The 18,284-nt window shown below is 37.7% G+C and overlaps 1 protein-coding gene across 1 annotated transcript in view; it reads left to right on the plus strand.

Moving 5' to 3' along the window:
* Positions 1-7,279: 7,279 nt before the first annotated feature.
* Positions 7,280-18,284, plus strand: part of LOC145984310 (serine/threonine-protein kinase PLK1-like) — a 105,701-nt gene continuing 94,696 nt past the window's right edge. The window contains exon 1 of the mRNA XM_083117969.1: positions 7,280-7,679. Coding sequence (XP_082974095.1) covers positions 7,425-7,679 — 255 coding nt within the window. The 5' untranslated portion in view covers positions 7,280-7,424. The remainder of the gene's footprint in view (positions 7,680-18,284) is intronic.

Genomic DNA, 18,284 nt, shown 5'->3' on the forward strand with positions numbered 1-18,284 from the left:
TATATCAATTCATAGTAATAGGAACCGAAAATATGGTATTGTTTCTCGAAAATAAGTTCAATTGAACAATTATTCTAAGAATATTGCTGTGAGGTTCATGAACTCATGTATAAACACATCGAATTCAAGACTGCTTACACGATTAGAATTTCTGTATTAAAATAACGAATCTCAACTTTAATAAAAAAAAATATATATATATTTGTGCGCCAAGCACCACTTTCAAACTCTTAACAGTGAAAGGCTGGGAATTAATTTCCCCTTTTGTCAGTCCATATATTACTGTTTCCTCTCAACAAACAAGAAAACCTAGGTAGGCTTCAATGAATTTTACCGGCAATGTACACAGAGGGGAAGAATGTGACTGCTCACCTCAAATTATTCTTGCCCCTTCTCCACCTTTCCAACACTTTCTGCGGGCTTTCTGGGCTACGTCACTGAAGTAATATACGCTATAACACAGTATGGGTCTAAGTCATTTTTTGGAAAATAATTAACATAACGTTTTTACCCAATAGCCACCTAAATTTTGAAAGGCCTATTTTATTTACTTCAATCATTAAAATTTGGTATACCTTCACCCCACTCTAAAAATCCTTACATTCTCTCAGATCGAAAATTTGGCATAGATAGTAGATACCCGATTTTTTATTCTTGAGGATCTAGTTTCAGTGCTATTAATATGATTTTTTTCTCTCATGGTTTAATAAGCAAGTCCGAAATCTGAACGTTCTAGCTATACTTTGGAGAACCATTTTAACGTCCATCAAATTTTCCGTTTGCTTTGACGGAGTTCAATCCCTTTGTTGGAACGTCTCCGTGACTTCTTTTAAATTCTGTTGGCAAGAAGCAACTGGCTAGATGCCACGTCTCGAGCTCTCTTCCTCTCTCCCAGAAGAGAGCCGCCAAATGTCCTTTGATCCAGCTTCAATACATGCACTTCTCAGACATTTGGAGAGGGAGAAAAATAATGCGTAAGATGCAATGAGAAAAATACGATGTAGGGTGGTGGATAGAAATACTTCTTCCAAAAGGCCTTGTAAAATGTAGACCAATGGGGGAAATATTTCTTTCCACCACTGTGCATTTTGTACGAGAGGGATGATAATTCTAACGGGAAGATTTTGTGCCACTTTTATGTTTATTAGTTCCGATAATAAGGATGAATGACGAACTATTTTTTTGAAGATAAAAAGGGAGAGAATATAATTAACATAATTTCTAAGAAGGGAGGTATTTGTATGAGAAATGAGGGAGAATCTCCGCCCCCCTCCTTTGCGTATTGCACCCACTTGGAAAATGTTTAGCCATGGGGGAGTGACACACACACACACACATATGAATGCATGTAGGTGAAGCGGAGGGGGGAGGGTAATACGGGGTACCTAAGATTTGATCACATTATTTAAGCACTAAATAAAAACAGATATGCCTTTTCCCGCCATAAATCGTTTTATTGGTTCCTTACGAGACGAGACTTTGGTCTATCTCGTCTCGTCTTGTGAATATGTTGTCTCGCCTCGAAAATATTCGTCTGTCTTCTCTCGTGTCTCGTCCTGAAAATATTATTTTGTTTCGTCTCGTCTCGTGAGCAACACTATTATCTACATTAAAAACTCTAAAAACTAAATTCTTAATATTCGAAATCAATTGGAACAATTGAACACCCAAAATATATAGTGTCCTATGACATCAAGAATATATTCCTCCCACTTGTCTCCCCCCTCATTTTCTTCGTTGCTAGGGAAGCCAAACTGTGCCCGTCTTGCACTGACTGGAATTTCTCGCTGCAGGAGAATTTTCATTTTTGTGATTTTTTTAAGACATGGGAAGAAAGGCGGATAATAATAACATTACCATTACATAGTTTAAGGATATCAGTTTTTAAATACATTTCTTTCTTTCTCTCTCTCTTGTATCACTTCATTAACTGTTCGTGAATTAATATGTCCTTTTAAAATCGATTGCTGATTTTGTTGAATTGCAAAACGAGTCCGTTTCTTGAATATGTATTTTTCTTGTTATTCAGCCTTGATTTTCTGCCACTTTTGGCTAGTGGTGACGATGAGAATAAATAGAGATGAGATGAAAGGGATGAAGGAACACTCACGAAGAGACAATGTCACCCAGGCTGGGACTCAAGCCAGAGGCCTTTAGTAGAGAGATACATATATGATATAGAAGGACGAATGCCATAATTAATTTTAGACGATGGCCTTTTAAGCTCAGCAGGCAAATGTTAAGGAAAATTATTACTCTCGTATGTGCGTACAAATGCAATAATGTACGTATTACTGCATATAAAAAATGCACTATAAGGTCCTTCTCAGTGTGCGAAATTAACGGGGGGAGATGCCGGGAACTCTCCCTTCACAAAATTATTTTTAACACTGAAAGGGAAGCTTTTATCCCCTTCAAAGAAACAAATAAAATGGAATTGAAAGCATACAGTACACCATTTCTTAGCTATGTAACAAACACAACAGAAAAATCATTCGTGTCAATTAGTGGTCCAGTCATCAAAGATTTCCCTGCCGAAAATTATACAAGCCTTGTGGATTAAAGAAGGACACCATTCTGCAAATGAGAAACCTCACAGAGCCAACAGCAAGCAGTTTTACACTTAAGTTTTCATGGCATGGCGCTGATGTTTTGTATGTATTAAGGTGTTCACAAGAAACTTGTAGGTAGGTTAGAAGTTGGAAATAAAAATTTGGTCTTACTATTTTAATAACTGTTCTGTGAGTTGGTTTTCTTAGAATGTAAATATACGAAGTGTTTCTAAATTACGTGCAAATGTTATCATAAGATTGAATGACCTAGGTTAAATCCTAGAACTAGTTACTTAGACCCCCGCAAGGCAATAGTTTAGTTTACTGACTGGTGGTAACCCCCACATACAAACTTGCATGCCATCCCCCCCATAAAACCTACCTCCTGAAATGAAATCACAAATATACCGTCGAATGCCCCCCCAGCAAAAATATTAATTCGAACAGTGGTCCTACAGAAAATGAAAACAAGCTTTGACACAACTGATTTACATAATTATATTTTGAAAATTAAGAATAGCTATATAAATTTATGACACACAGGGCTGAAATTTAAAATTTGACTTCGAAATGTGCCTCATGAAAACTGGATAATCGACAGACAGAAACATAAGACAATTGAACAGAGATGTTTCTCAGTTCTCAAGTCATTAGAAACAGGGGGCTGAGTGTGAGAATGCACTTACATTGAACTTGGGGCGAGAGCAAAATCCCCCAAGGATTCTTATTGATCGCGTATGATACGCGCAACTCTGTAAGCGATTGGTTGCCATTGTTAGCTCTGCGTGTTTCTGCTCTCATGGTAACTGACACAAGGATAATGGAAGGGCGGTGTTTAAGAAAAATTAGAATTTATTCACGAATATCCACGCTTGAAATTGATTCCAAATACATATTATCTGCTCCACCATATCTCTGGTGATGTATTGTATTTTATCTGTTTACGTGGCTTCTTTGAACTTCTGTAGATTAATCATGTGGATGAGGATGGATGATGTCGATGGCAAAATTGATTGCTGTCCATGCCTTATCTGGGATTCGAACCCATGACTCCTGTTACCCTTCCCATTGGCCAAAATTTTGAGTCAAGACTTTCGATCAGGCTTGTTCGCTGCATATGTTTTACACTAGAAGCACTTCTTGTTTCAATTGAAGCACAGTCAGTTTTAACGAGCTACAAGCAACGTTTATTATTTTTTTGGGTAAGGGTAACTCTAACTAGTTACTTTTCAAAAAGTAACCGTAGCTCCGGTATTTTGTTTGATTGATTTATCGCGAAGACGAGGATGAGTGATGATATGATGAAATTGATGAAGGAATGCTCACCATGAAAACCCATGCCCAGGCCGGGATTCGAACTCGCTACCTCTGGCTTCGTGATCACTGTGTCAGGTAAGGAGTAACGAAATTTATATTATCTTACATTTACGATTTCAGTAACAGTAATAAAAAGGAACACGGTTTGCTAAGAAAATAGAAGAAAATAAAAAATAAAAATGAATTTTCAAATAACCTCAATATGGAATATTAAGAATGTAAAATATCACTCAAATTTCCTAACGTCATAGAAAGTCGTAGTTGTGGAAGATGCATAGCTCTGTAGTGGCCTGGTAATCAACATGTCCTGGGTTCTATTCCCGATGGAGATAAAGCCAAGATAATCTGATGGGAGAACAATACAGCATTGACGTACCTATCGAGGTGCGAAATCATTTATAAAAATGGAAACATGGTGAGGGAGGCTGAAAATTTTTTATCTCGATTGACTGATTGATTTGATTTATTTTACTTCGCTTTTCTGCCACTTTTGACTAATCAGGAAGATGATGATGAATGGTGATAAGATCAAGGAGATGAGAGGAGAATCACAAACGCACAAGAACAGCACACAACACGGGCCCCACTGAGGATTCTTATGGCCGTGAGTCCAGACGCCAGAGCCTCGCTAGTCTGCAAAATGCAGTTCAGGGTGTACTACGTGGGAGTGAGGTTGACAAAGAGTCAGTCACCTTACATACCAAGAAACTCTTATCTGTATATATATGAAGAGAGAGAGAGAAAGGCGATCGAGTATGTTTGAAGTTAACTAATTACCCGCCTTTGTTGTTTTAAGCAAGGAAACTCTCCACTCCGGAAATCGTTTCTGGGGGAGTTTTGCAGGTTAATATCATTGGGGTGGGGGTGGGAATATCGCACGCTGACGCTGGTACGTACAATCACGGATACTTCTGGGTTGTAACGCTCTCATTGGAGTTCAATGGAATCGTTACAACACAGAACTGTCTGTACATACATACCTACAGGCATACGAGCGACAACATTTGTATACAAATCAGACGTTTTACATTACTGGCGACAATTTGAAAATAAATTTCTTTGTTGGCATGCTTAGAAAAGTAATTTTGTCACTTACTAGACAATATGAAGCTTTGCGTTATTCGTCCCCGAATCTCAGATTCAAGATTATGCCTCATCCAGCTTTCCCTCTTCCACATACTGCCTAGCCAGTATAATAATTTAACAAACCTAATGTACATTTTTTAATATCTGGCAAGTTTTAGAAGGCTGTTGAGCAAAAGTATGATCACATGTAATTTAGTTTATTATGTTATTTTCTGTTGTTAAAACATTTCAATATAAAATGACTAATGCTGTATTTGGAATCTTCTGTTACATACAACTTCTTAAAATATTCAGAACATATTAAAATTTCCTTTGTGGAAACTGTCTTTGTCTCTTCTCGCAGTGGCGTAACCAAGTGTTTTTTTTTTAAAATCAGATACACGAAAATGGGAAAATACAAAAAAAAAAAATAGTAATCTCTCCTGATTGCCAGATTATACCTCCCTTAGGAACTTCTGGAGCAAGCCATAGTTTCTTCGTGATTCACGGAGAAATTAGTTTAATTATTGGGGATATTTTTCTAAGAATATTTCGAGTAGTAATACACTGATTTAGGAACCGTGCATCAGGAAACAACGCAATCTGTCACGAACTGTTCACTTCTTGGTTAGCCTGGAGCAACCACAATTTTGCGACAACGTGGTGTACTGTTGGACCGGATGCTGACTGCATTTTTCTTGGCCAGTACTTCGTAGGCGTGCGAGGTGACGACAACCATAAAATGTGCGGTGCATTTCCGGCTAAATTCTTTGTTGGTTATCAGATATTACTCAGAGCTTTCCATGCTTTATTTCCTCTTATCTTGCTCTGGCTTAAACGTTCATCTCTTATCAGGGTGCGAAATCACTACAGATTGGTGGGGGGAAGGAGCACACACACAGACATACATATACATACATACATGATGTCATTAAATATATGTCAATTATCAAATAATTCAATTATATTATAAAATATATATTATATCGATTGTCCTTCATTGGGCCTCCCCGATGGCGCAGTGGTAGCGTCATCGCCTTGTAGTCAAGGGGTCCCGGGTTCGATACCCGGTGGAGGCACATGGCACAGTGGTTCGGATCCCACTTTAAACCGTAGGTCCAGTCCCGATTAGCCTTACTGTGCATAAAGTGGACTTAAAACACCAACTCAAAAACAAAAACCGATTGTCCTTCATTCAAAATTCGATTGCAAATTGAAGATTTTACTACAATGCTAATGCTATGATGTACAATGATTTGTGTGAGTAGGGGGAGTGGCCAAAATGAAGGGACATTAAGAAGATAATGGTTGTCAACATAAAATCACATCTAAAAGCTAATAAGTTTTTATTTATATATCTATATACTTTGCGGTAGCTGACTAAAAGCGATGAGTGAGAAATGGAGAAGAAATAACTAATCGGATTAATTTCTGTGTTCTGGGAATTGCTGGGTTGAGTGTCCTGAGAGACTGGACGAGGTTTATCTTTTGTTGTTAAAAAAAATTCCCCCCTCTGGAAAAGTATGGTGGGGGAATTTTAGGACAAAATCGTTGGTGAGGGGGAATTCCCCCCCTTTAATTTTAACGCCATTTCAAGTAACAGCTACTTTCTGAAGGAAGTACCTGTAACTCAACTTTTTTTAGTGTTTGTACCCGCTCTGACAAGAATTGAAAAGCTAAATTCGACATATTTTAGATTCCGTGTTGGAAATGGGTGTTCTTTTTTGTTTGATTCCCTTCATCAATTTCATTTAATCATTATCATCGTCACGATGAGCCAAAAATGGATGAAAAGCATCGTAGAAAAGGAAGATAAGAAAATAGAAAAAATATAACTTAAAATGTATGTTCAAGTACAAATCCTTCAGTTACATAATTGTTCGACCTTATGTGAAATATACGCACAGAACTACATATTGTTATTTGACATCATAAACACGAAAGTATCCTAAATGTGTCAGATATCTAACCTTGTCTATAAAGTAACTTCAGCAAAATTTACTTGTAGAAGCGTGTGACCGAGTCAATACACTCTTGCAAGATTCTTGGACGGTAAATTCAGTGTACATAATCGTTTTCATTTTTTTTTTTTCGGTTACGTTCCGTGTTGAGCAACAAGCATGTTTCTAACGTATACCTGTACTTTAATATCACATAATAAATGGGAAGCATAGTCGTCCGAAGTTACTTTCATAAACTTTGCTCTTTGTTTACCACCTGGCTGCTTTATTCCACGTTGCCTGGGCGAGCGCGAGCAGACCACGCACGCTGGTTTCGAGATATGACGTCACAAGAGACTCGGCCCACAGGAGGGATACAGGCAGCGCCTCTGACGGACATTGGCAGTGAGTCAGTGACAGGCCGGTCTACAAGACTAGCGTGAGCAGTCGAGTTGGGACATGATAACTTGAGTAGGCGAGGTGCAAGAACTGGTGTGGGGCTTTGTAGCGTAGGAGCAAGGCTGGAAGTGTGGTGTGTTTTGCAGTGAATATGAGCGTAGTTACAGTGAAAGTGTCACAAGGATGTAAAGGTTCTGAGGATTTATGGATAATGTCACCCTCCATTACAAAAAATGATATTTATTGCAACAACGATTCTTTAGATTCAGGTGTAGCAGGTTTGAGAGATCCGCAGTACACATGTAATAACAACAATAGTACTAATAATAATGACATAGAACTGCCAGAGTACATAGTTGACCCAACCACAAGGACTACCTACCTGAAAGGAAAATTCCTTGGAAAGGTGAGTACACAAAAATTATAATAATGTATGGTCTTTTGATTATTGTTGTGATCATTATTGTTATTGTGTTCATGTTTCTAAAAAAAATCAGGAGAGGGATTGGTTTAGTTTAATTATTTGAATTGCACTTCTGTTAACGGGGCAGTCACGATATTAAATCAATCTGTTCCCCCCACTCTCCACCAATTTCAGGTTTCTGAACTCCTGTGAAACTTTTATAGATTACTATATTTGTTTTGTATATTTATTGACATGCTGAAATTTAACGATTCAATGTACGCACATTTTACTCATAATATATTCAATCACTTTTCATTTCACCACACCTGCCGATCCACTGTGCACCTGTTGGATAAAACAGTCTGGTCCACACAAGCTGTGCAGTGGTTGTGCTGGTGGTAGGACAAAGAAACAAGCAGTTGAAGACGCCCCAACCCTACCGTAGAGCGGTGGCGTTTAACTTGCATGGGAGAAAAGCTTGCTCATTGTTGTGGTCTGGGGAAGGGAAGAGCCGCTGGCAATTTTCGAGAGTAAGGATAGTTGTGTGAAGCAGTGCAGCCTGCTTGAATGTTCAACGTTCTATATATAAACGTTATTTCAGTGTTGGCTGGTTACACGACAATCTCATTTTTCAAGCGCTCTAGCAAGTGGGTTTAAAGAGCCGCAATATCGTTTCACAGGTATCGGGGATTTTAAATCAAAGAAAAAATGTTTCCAAAGCCAACGTAATTTAAATGTATACGTCAGCGTTGGATTCTTAACGTTTGTGTTTTTATCTTTTTCTTTTACACTTTTCTCCAAGGCGACTGCAAGAGTTGTTAGTGTAACGCACTAGAAAGGTAGGAGCCGTGGGTTCAAATCCTGTGTAAACGAGGTTGTGTCCAGTGGCGAGCCGACTTAAGAATGGAATTGGAGGTACAGCTGGATTGACAAACTATATGTACACACAACACACACACACAGTGTTTTATAATTATTCTGGGAATCAAGATTCCGATGCACTTCAGGTTGTTTTGTTATTGTTATGTTCATAAATTATCGTGCTTGATTTGAGTTTTATTATTTAGCGTTGCTTTTCTGCCGATTTTGGCTTATCGCGACAATGAGGATGAGTTATAATATGAAAATGATGAAGCTTCATGAAGGGACAGTCCCAAAGAGCATCGATGCCTAAGCCGGGATTCGAACCTGGGACCACTGGCGTCGTAGCGCGCTGTGCTAACCACTCCGCCACGGAGGTCGGTTAAAATAAATAATCGTGCATCCATGTAATTACACACACACTTCTTTCGTCAAAATAAAATGTTATCAGTTTTATTCTCGCCTATCAATTGCGTACCGTCAGGAAAAATAACACTGCATGCAGTGAAAACATTGCTGTAAATTGAAGAAATGTTCACATGTAACTTAACAATAAAATCCAAAGAATGCTCGTTTGGTTGGTTCATTTCGCGACATAAACTACTGCTTGCTACAGTATTCTCTTCTAATCAATCTCTTGGAACTGTGGAAGTGCAAACTCGATGAGATTATCCGGGGTTGCCCATCCCCCCCAAGGCCAATGGCTCATCCACCCAAAATCATGTCATGCGTCCCCCTCCCCCAAATCATTTGATTCGCGCCCTCAAACCATATCTTAATTCCCACAAAGTATTTCATTATTGTTTCACGAGACATTACAGAACCCTAGCTAGAAATTGTTAAGATCACGGCGATAATATAATATGGTTCCTCTTTGAAAGAACTCCCCACCACCACTCTCCTCAGTTTTCTTGTCCTGACAAGAAATTGGAAATGCGAATTCGATATACTTTTGTTCCAAATGATACACCTGATTTAAATAAATTAAGCAGTATACAAACCCTAAGCATTATATTTTAAGAAGTGATGTTATTAATTAATATCGCTTATGCCTTGTAATGCAGCTATAGTATAAAACTTCACATTCTCCTCAGTAAATCGCGAAAAACGCATCCTCCCAAAAGAAGAATGCGAGCGAAGCGAGCAAGAAAATTTTTACATCCAATTTCTTTCAAGAATATTAATTTAATGGGGTGTCAATAATTTCTTAGGATCCCGAGATATTTAGTCTTTTCCAGCTTCTCTTTTGGCACGCTCGGGATCGAAAACTTGTGGATACCATATCGCTAAATACAGTCTCCAAAATTTAATGTTCGAACTCTCTCCACTACAGAAATACCTTGACAATCTAAGATTTAACACTTTATCAAGAGCTTCCTATCCCCCCCCCCCTTTAAATTTAATATTCAATCCTACCACCAAAATTTCCATGCCAATTTTAGACTTACTGTTGATATTGAAGGGTGGATATTGCCTCCTCCAAGAAAATATTTCTGTCTCCATACCAGAATTTCTGCAACAGTCTAAAACAATAGTAATACACAAGAATTGGATATCCTCCTCAATGTAATGCTCAATCTCCCTGTAACTAAAATACCCGCCATAATCTAAGACCTAGAGTTGGATACTGCCCCCCCCCCAACCTTTAATTCAGAAGCCTATCCCAGAACCCACATGTCAATTAAGGCCAAATATGTATGAGTTGGATATTTCTACCCCCCCCCTTTAGATAATATCCTTAAACACTTTCTTTTCTTCATCTAATGGATTAAATATGGTGCATTTAAGATGTAAAATGTTTACATATATTTTGGAAAAATATATAAATGTTGAATTTTATATTATTTGAAAGGAAAAATCCCCCCCAAAAAATCTCGATGGCCCAGCCTGCGCTATAATCACCCCCTGTGGGCACCCATGAGATAATAAATCTTTAGAGAAAGGTAACAAGGTTTCTGTTTTGTTCTATATTCCTCTATCGCTTTACAATAAAACTTCCTATCTGAGATAAAAATGCCCTACCCCCCACAAGCCCCAAATTTCCTCGACACCCCTAAAAATTTCACAAAGGCCCAATTTATGGCCATTTTGGATCTAAATATACCCTTACACCCCCTAAATACGAATTCACCCCCCTAGATGGAAAAGTCTGGATAAACCCCTGCCCCCAAGCCAACTCATGTTCTTGTCAGGCTCATAGCCAGAATTTTATTTCCTGGAGGACTCTTCCCTTATCAGCAGCCGCAATCTAAAGGGGAAAAGGTTGGGGGAGGGGGGTATAAGCTTTCAAGGTAATTTTTCAGTACATTAAAACTTCTTATACAAGATGTTTAATCCTGCTAAGGAAGTAAAATTAATTATCACTATACACTATTTAAATTAGATATTTGTAGAATTTCGAGGGGAGGAATTCGGCCCCCCCAAGCCCTCCACTTTGCTACGTGGCTGATGTGTGTGTGATTGTGTTTTCCCGGTCATCTGTTAATCTTGGAAAGGTAGAAAAGCGACATTAAATAACCAAAATAGATAGAAGAGGACATATCATTGTTAGCGGTATGTGTGCGCTGCGAAAGTTTGGTCATTGGTTCGAATATCGAGTACTTCTTTGAATCCATTCTTCGTATATCTCGGCGTTGACTGAGGCGCCACCGATGGTTCCAGGTTCGAGTCCTGGCGTGGAGATGGGTGTTTCTTTGGGTGACCTTTCTTCTAATCATCATTAATCCTCATCGTCGTAATTACGAAAAGTGTCAGACAAGCAGTGTCGTGCCCAGATTTTCGAAAAGAAGGGGTTATAGGTGCTCTTTTAAGTAGTCAGTCCTCATTTTGCATATTTTTCTACCTTTAACGTTCTTTTTTTTAGAAGTACTGGACCCATATGGGGGGGGGGTTATGACCCCCACCTTTGCAAACACAACTGCAGACAAGCAACGCTAAATAAGAAAAATTCAAGTGTCTTGTATTTCATCATTTAATCAACATAACTATCAACCAAGATAGCAACGTATCATAAATAAAATTAAGAAATGTTATTGATTAATATCTTTCAGATCGAAGTGGTGTTCAAAGTATTTGCACAGGGGAGGAGTGAAAGCCTCCATTTTTAGCGCAGATTTTAAAACTACCGGTGTCCCACGTACGGCGCAACTGGGAATTGAGAGTGGCGTTACTTTGTAACCGAAACCTGTACATACATAAGTCATACACCAAATGTTAGCCCTGTCCAAGTAGATATTTTTAAACATAGAAACAACAAACTGGGTGCAGTGTTGCCAAATGTAAGTGAAAGTGTAAATTTATTTTTCCACAAAGCATGGAAAATTGCATGTCAAACATTCGTACGGAAATTTGGACGTCAATTTCCACCTTGGGTAGGTGGACTATTTCGCCATCTATAGTTCAGAGAAGAAAACCGATCGTTTTCGCATATAGCCAATCCTCAAATGACTCGTAAAGGCGTACCGGTCCAAATGGGTGTTTTAAAAATATTATGAGGTACAGTGGCAACACTGTTGATGTTTGAAGGCAACAAAAGGTGTGTTTAGTGATGGTCTATGACATGGAAATACTGGAAACAGGAAAAAAAGGAAATGGAAATTATGGTGAAAAAAGTGTTACTTACCTACTCCTGGCAACCATGCAATGCGATAAGAGCGCCCACCGAACGAGAACAAAAGAATCAGTTAGTTGTGTACTCAGAACTGTTTGAGCCGTGCATTTCGCATTGTTCGTAGGGGAAGATTAGAATTGTTCTGTGAAATGAAGTACTCTTTGGAAGAGAGGGTGTTCATTGTGGAACATTATTTTTGTTCAAAATCGTACGCTAGTGTAAAAACTGTGTTTCGCGAGAAATATCCGAATAACAGTGTTCCAGAAAATTCGACGATATATCGACTTGTTTCCAGATTTCGTGAAACAGGATCAGTTAATGACAAACCCTACCACAGACAACCACCAGTTTCGACACAAGGTATGCTGCAGGATGTGGAGCAGAGAATATCACAATCTCCCAGGAAATCTGTTCGTAAACTTGTTGCACAGTCAGGTGTATCAAAAACAACAACTCACCGAGCGTTAAAACAATTGCACCTACGTGCATATAAGGTACAGGCTGTGCAAGAACTGAAGGAAGCAGACAAAGGTGCACGTGTAAGATACTGCCAGTGGTTTAGAAATTTTATTAGAGATAATGGTGTGAATATTTTTGGATAAGGTTTTTTTCACGGATGAAGCATGGTTCCACTTAAATGGATATGTCAACAGTCAAAATTCTCGACACTGGTCAAGTAACAATCCCCATTTGTTACATGAACAATCACTTCATCCACAAAAGATCGGTGTGTGGTGCGCGATTTTGCGGAGAAAAATAATCGGTCCATTCTTTTTTAACACAACAGTTGACGGAATAGTTTATCGTGACCTTATCACACAGTTTATTTCTCTGTTGGAACGTGATGAACGTGATTGTTGGTTTCAACAAGACTCCGCAACATGTCACACGTATAATGAAACTTTAGACATGTTGGCAGAGTTTTTTGGCAATCACATTATAAGCAAAAACTTATGGCCCATTCGCTCCCCGGATCAGATGTCTCCAGATTTTTTTCTGTGGGGTTATTTGAAACAAACAGTTTACATTAATAACCCAAGAACACTTGATGATCTAAAAATAAACATTTGCACAGCCATTAACAATATAAACCAATCAACCTTGCATAAAGTTGCTTCCAACATGATAAAACGTATTGATGAATGCCTCAGGGGAAAATGGTTGTCATTTTCAACATCTTTTGTAAAGCTGTTGCGCGTTACGCGCATTGCATGGTTGCCAGGAGTAGGTAAGTAACACTTTTTTCACCATAATTTTCATTTCCTTTTTTTCCTGTTTCCAGTATTTCCATGCCATAGACCATCACTAAACACACCTTTTGTTGCCTTCAAACATCAACAGTGTTGCCACTGTACCTCATAATATTTTTAAAACACCCATTTGGACCGGTACGCCTTTACGAGGCATTTGAGGATTGGCTATATGCGAAAACGATCGGTTTTCTTCTCTGAACTATAGATGGCGAAATAGTTCACCTACCCAAGGTGGAAATTGACGTCCAAATTTCCGTACGAATGTTTGACATGCAATTTTCCATGCTTTGTGGAAAAATAAATTTACACTTTCACTTAAATTTGGCAACACTGCACCCCGTTTGTTGTTTCTATGTTTAAAAATATCTAATTGGACAGGGCTAACATTTGGTGTATGACTTATGTATGTACAGGTTTCGGTTACAAAGTAACGCCACTCTTAATTCCCAGTTGCGCCGTTCGTGTGACACCCTGTAGTACCATGCAACCTGCTTATTATTAATTAGCGCACAATATGCTATCTCGGCGTGTTGTTTCCTCGATTAGAATTGTCCCCTGGTAATCCGTGCTGTATTAGGAAAATTTCCTGTGAGGGAATTCCACCAGCAATGTTAACTACACATAGAATCATCCTCGAAAAGTAAAAATTTGAAATCTGAAAATGATTTGGTATCAGGAGGGAGAGAGGGTTGAATCCCATCCATACCGCAATTCGTAAACATCAGCCTTCATTTATTCAAAGTTCCTGAACTCTGGAGTGCAAATCCCTGTATTGGCACATTCCCTGACGGGATTGCACTTATAAAGTATAGATCCAATCTCAATTTTCTTGTCTTAAGCATGAAGTGGATTTAATTTTGATAGCGTCCTTACCGAGCAGACAGTGCGTAATACAATGTTCCCGGATTATATGGGGAACACTTCCAACACGAAATAAACTAGATGACCGATTGTACCCCTCGAATATTACTCATCTTTTAAGTTAATTTTATGCACGGACAGAATAATTGGTACTGGGGAATGTTTGCTGGATATTTGGAATGAGTGAGTGATGGTTGTAAGCTTCAGCACGGTGACATTGAAACAGGCGGGAGATGCTTTATGGAAGGGGAGAAGCACGTCGTCCTTCTCTGAGCACTGAAAGAATGAACAGGTGAAACTGTTCAGGCATCAAACCTAACTGGCCTGACCCAAAAAACTTGATTGAATCTGAAAATAACATCGCTACGTACCCTAGATTTTTTTTTGTGTAGTCGCAGAGTGAAATCTTGTTATTTTGGCAGACGAACCACGCTGTTTTTCTCTTGAAATTGAAGAAACTATGCAAAAGAATTTTTCATATATTGTAGATACATTAACTATTAGACACTTCCGTAACTCGAGTCCGCAAGGAACAACCAGCTGTGCGTCCCATAGAAATATTTCAGTACGGGATTCGAACTCTGGACCCCTGGCGTCTTAGCGCGCTGTGCTAACCACCACCAAGGAGGTCGACCGGCTCAGAGTTCGAATTCCGACTCTGGTATGAGTTTTCTTTGTGAATGTCCTTCGTCAAATCATTTCTCATTGTCACGGGTAGCCAAATGTGGAAGAGCGACGTAAATTGAGGAAATAAGGAAAAAGTTATTAAATGAAGGGCTCGGGTGTAAAACATGGTGACAAAATGCAAGTTTCGAGATATTGAAAGTTGATGTTTCAAAAGAAATCTGATTTACAAGTTTAAATAAATTTCTAAATTATTTACAGCAAATATGATTCACTTGTATGTTGACTATCATACAAACATGATATTTCATCCGAATTATTTTTTTCGGTGATGCTATATGCGATTTGTTTGAGGGTTGTTCAAGGAATTGTTGTAGTTACCATGCTTTACATGCAACGATATTATCAAAATGAGTGATCAGATACCGCTTTATTCAAGCTAACTTGTGATGTCAGTTCAATAATAATATTTTGACATCAGACTTCTTATAGCAACCATAACAATTTGTAACACAAAAATGAAAGCCTTTAATAATAATAATAGTTTTATTCAATAAACAATAACCTGAGCTACTTGTTGTAACAAGTTTTTGCTTCCCTATGTCTATGACTGAAATGAACACCATTAGAAAAGTAGATTTCATCGTTTTATTACATTAGTATTAAAAAAAATTCTGAATGTTTGTGATTAAAAATAACTTCCTTACGTCTATATGGAGATCAATATTCGTAAAAAATGTTTATATATGAGTGGTTTTTCAGCTTCACATATCTACTTCACACACACACACACACACAGAGGCTCTATTTATTACGTCAGCATGCCAAGCAGAATGCGATTCACAAGCCTCTCTTGATACAAAGCTGTGTTACGTAGACTATCCAAATTGCATACAGTGGCAATATTAGATTATTGTGATTCAATAAGCAACTTATACATAAAATAGGGATGGCCACTTTTTTTCGAAAAATTGAAAATCTAAGAATATTTTTTTCGAAAATGAAAAGTGGGAGTACGATTTTTTCTTCGAAAAACAACAAAACGAAAAAAGAAAAAAAACACTTTTTTTTTTTCGAAAAACGAAAAGCTATTTTTTAATTTTTTTCTTTCGAGAAACCAAATTTTTTCGATAAATGAAAAACTTTTTTTTTTTGGAAAAACTAAAAACCTGTTTTTTTGTGTTTTTTTTCTTTCGAAAAACCGAAATCCGAAAAATTCATTTTCGGAAATCAATTTTTTTTTCTAAAAGGCCATCCCTAGTTTAAATCTCTATCTTCAAGATAACAATTACCGGCCCCCATGGCGGAGTGGTTAGGAAATCGCGCTACGACGCCAGGGGTCCCAGGTTCGAATCCCGGCTGGGCATGCATGTTTTTGAGTGCTTATTCATCAATTTCATCATATCATCACTCATCTCCATCTTCGCAAATAAGCCAAAAGTGACAGAAGACGCGAAGTAAATTAAAGCAAATCAATGAAGATACAATTATGATCTTTTAACGTTCTGTTGTATTTTTCTTTAGCTTGACATGTTTGTAAAGAATGATTTCAAATGTGCACAGGGCTTAAGTTTTTAAAAGTTTTCATTAGCTCTTATGGATTAAAATGGTTATAATTTCGAACCAAGAAGATGACATATTTGCAATATCAATAATAAAGTACTTTGCTTTCATCAATCACACGTATGATAAATACGAAAGTTAATTAAATTACAAATACGTTATTAGGTTCACCATAAAAATATTATAACTTTTAAAATGAGCATTACAGATTTATGAAAGAAATATTTTATAAAAAAACTAAACTGTTGCAAATAATTGATATGATTCAGATTAAATTTCATATTCCTTAAGTGTAATACATTTTTGACGTTGCTTGTAAGTGTCGTATGTGTGAAGCTTATTGCGTAAATAGTCTGTATTGTTTATAAGACCTTTGAAGTTGTCAAGATGTTGGTAAAAAGAGATTGTGTTTTGTCTTGTATAAAGGGAGTTCATTATAGTTTGTTGAATGGAATTTTGTGATCAATTAAATAATGTTGAATTATGCGTGCATATCATTTATAATCTATTCGACACCTTGAGTGCGATCTGCGTGTGTTCCAAATACACAAAAGTAAGGTATGGTATCTTAAAGCAGCCTTAAATGCGCATACTCAATTAAAAATCAAACGAATTTCTATGTGACTACAGTTATTTATATCTAGTAGAAGAAAAGTATGTGCTTTTCTACTAGATTGCAGTTCACATCCAGGTACGGGAGTAAAATTTATTTCGAAACTGCCATCATGAGCACTGCGGCATGTAATCAATGGTATCTACAGTAGATACCACGTTTTACATGAAATAGAATGTACGTGGCCATGCACAGTTTTAGTCGCACTTTTGATTGACATCCTCTTCATTCTCCTCATTTTTAGTCGGTGGTACATATTCCGGGTCATTATGGGAATCATATACACTTTCTAACTCGTTCTCATCTTTGCTGTTGCCTCAATACTCGCGAACTTTCCGAGACACGTTGCAATTCAGCAACCATACTTTACATGAAACAACTGGTAGATACCATAACTTTCAAAACGTCTAGTACTGTCATCTGTTGACCAGGGGCGGCCGGTCATAAGGACGATGCGGACGCCGCACTGCCGTGTGCAACCACAAGTGAACAAACATTACATTAACATTTATATATTAGCTTTTACATTGTCTGAATTGCAAATATGCCATTGCTTATAGATCGTTGGTTAGTCGGTTCTGTATTCATTCTTCCGCGACAATTGCAAAGTTTGCACGCCACCATGGCCGTAGGCAAGAAAAATTTTCAGGGGGGGTTCATTCATAATTGTTCCCATGGGCGTCGCCAGAAATTTGAATAATAGAAATAACAATAATTATACAATAATAATTAAAATTTCACAATAATAAAACAATTTTATTCCAAAATAATAATAATTATTATTATATCCTTAAGGGGGCTTACTCAATTCAGCAGATGAGTGAATATCGAGCACAAGTTTTTTTTTTACGTTTCGTAAAGTGTGTACTGAAATGCACAATTATTTTAGAAATTTTAGTCATAAAGTTTTTGTTGTTTGACCTTATAACTTAATTTTTGGAATTTTGAAAAGTGTGGAACCAGTTACTCTCTTTAAAAACTTAGCCTGGTGCATGGATTGTAACCTCAATCGCGTAATGCGCTACGAAACAGGAGATCCTAGGTTTGAACTCCTATCAAGGGGGATTTTCAACTTTATCGGACAGGGAATTTAAAAGTTGGAAAGAAAATTTTGGGACAAGGGAATTTTCAGTGTATATTCCTTGTGACGCAGGAACTAAACTGGAAAGAGGACAGCATAAATGAAAATGGAGGGGTCTTGGGTGGGCTGCAATTCCGAG

The sequence above is a fragment of the Lepisma saccharinum genome, chromosome 2, assembly GCF_977018435.1.
Source record: "Lepisma saccharinum chromosome 2, izLepSacc3.1, whole genome shotgun sequence".
Classification (NCBI taxonomy): domain Eukaryota; kingdom Metazoa; phylum Arthropoda; class Insecta; order Zygentoma; family Lepismatidae; genus Lepisma; species Lepisma saccharinum.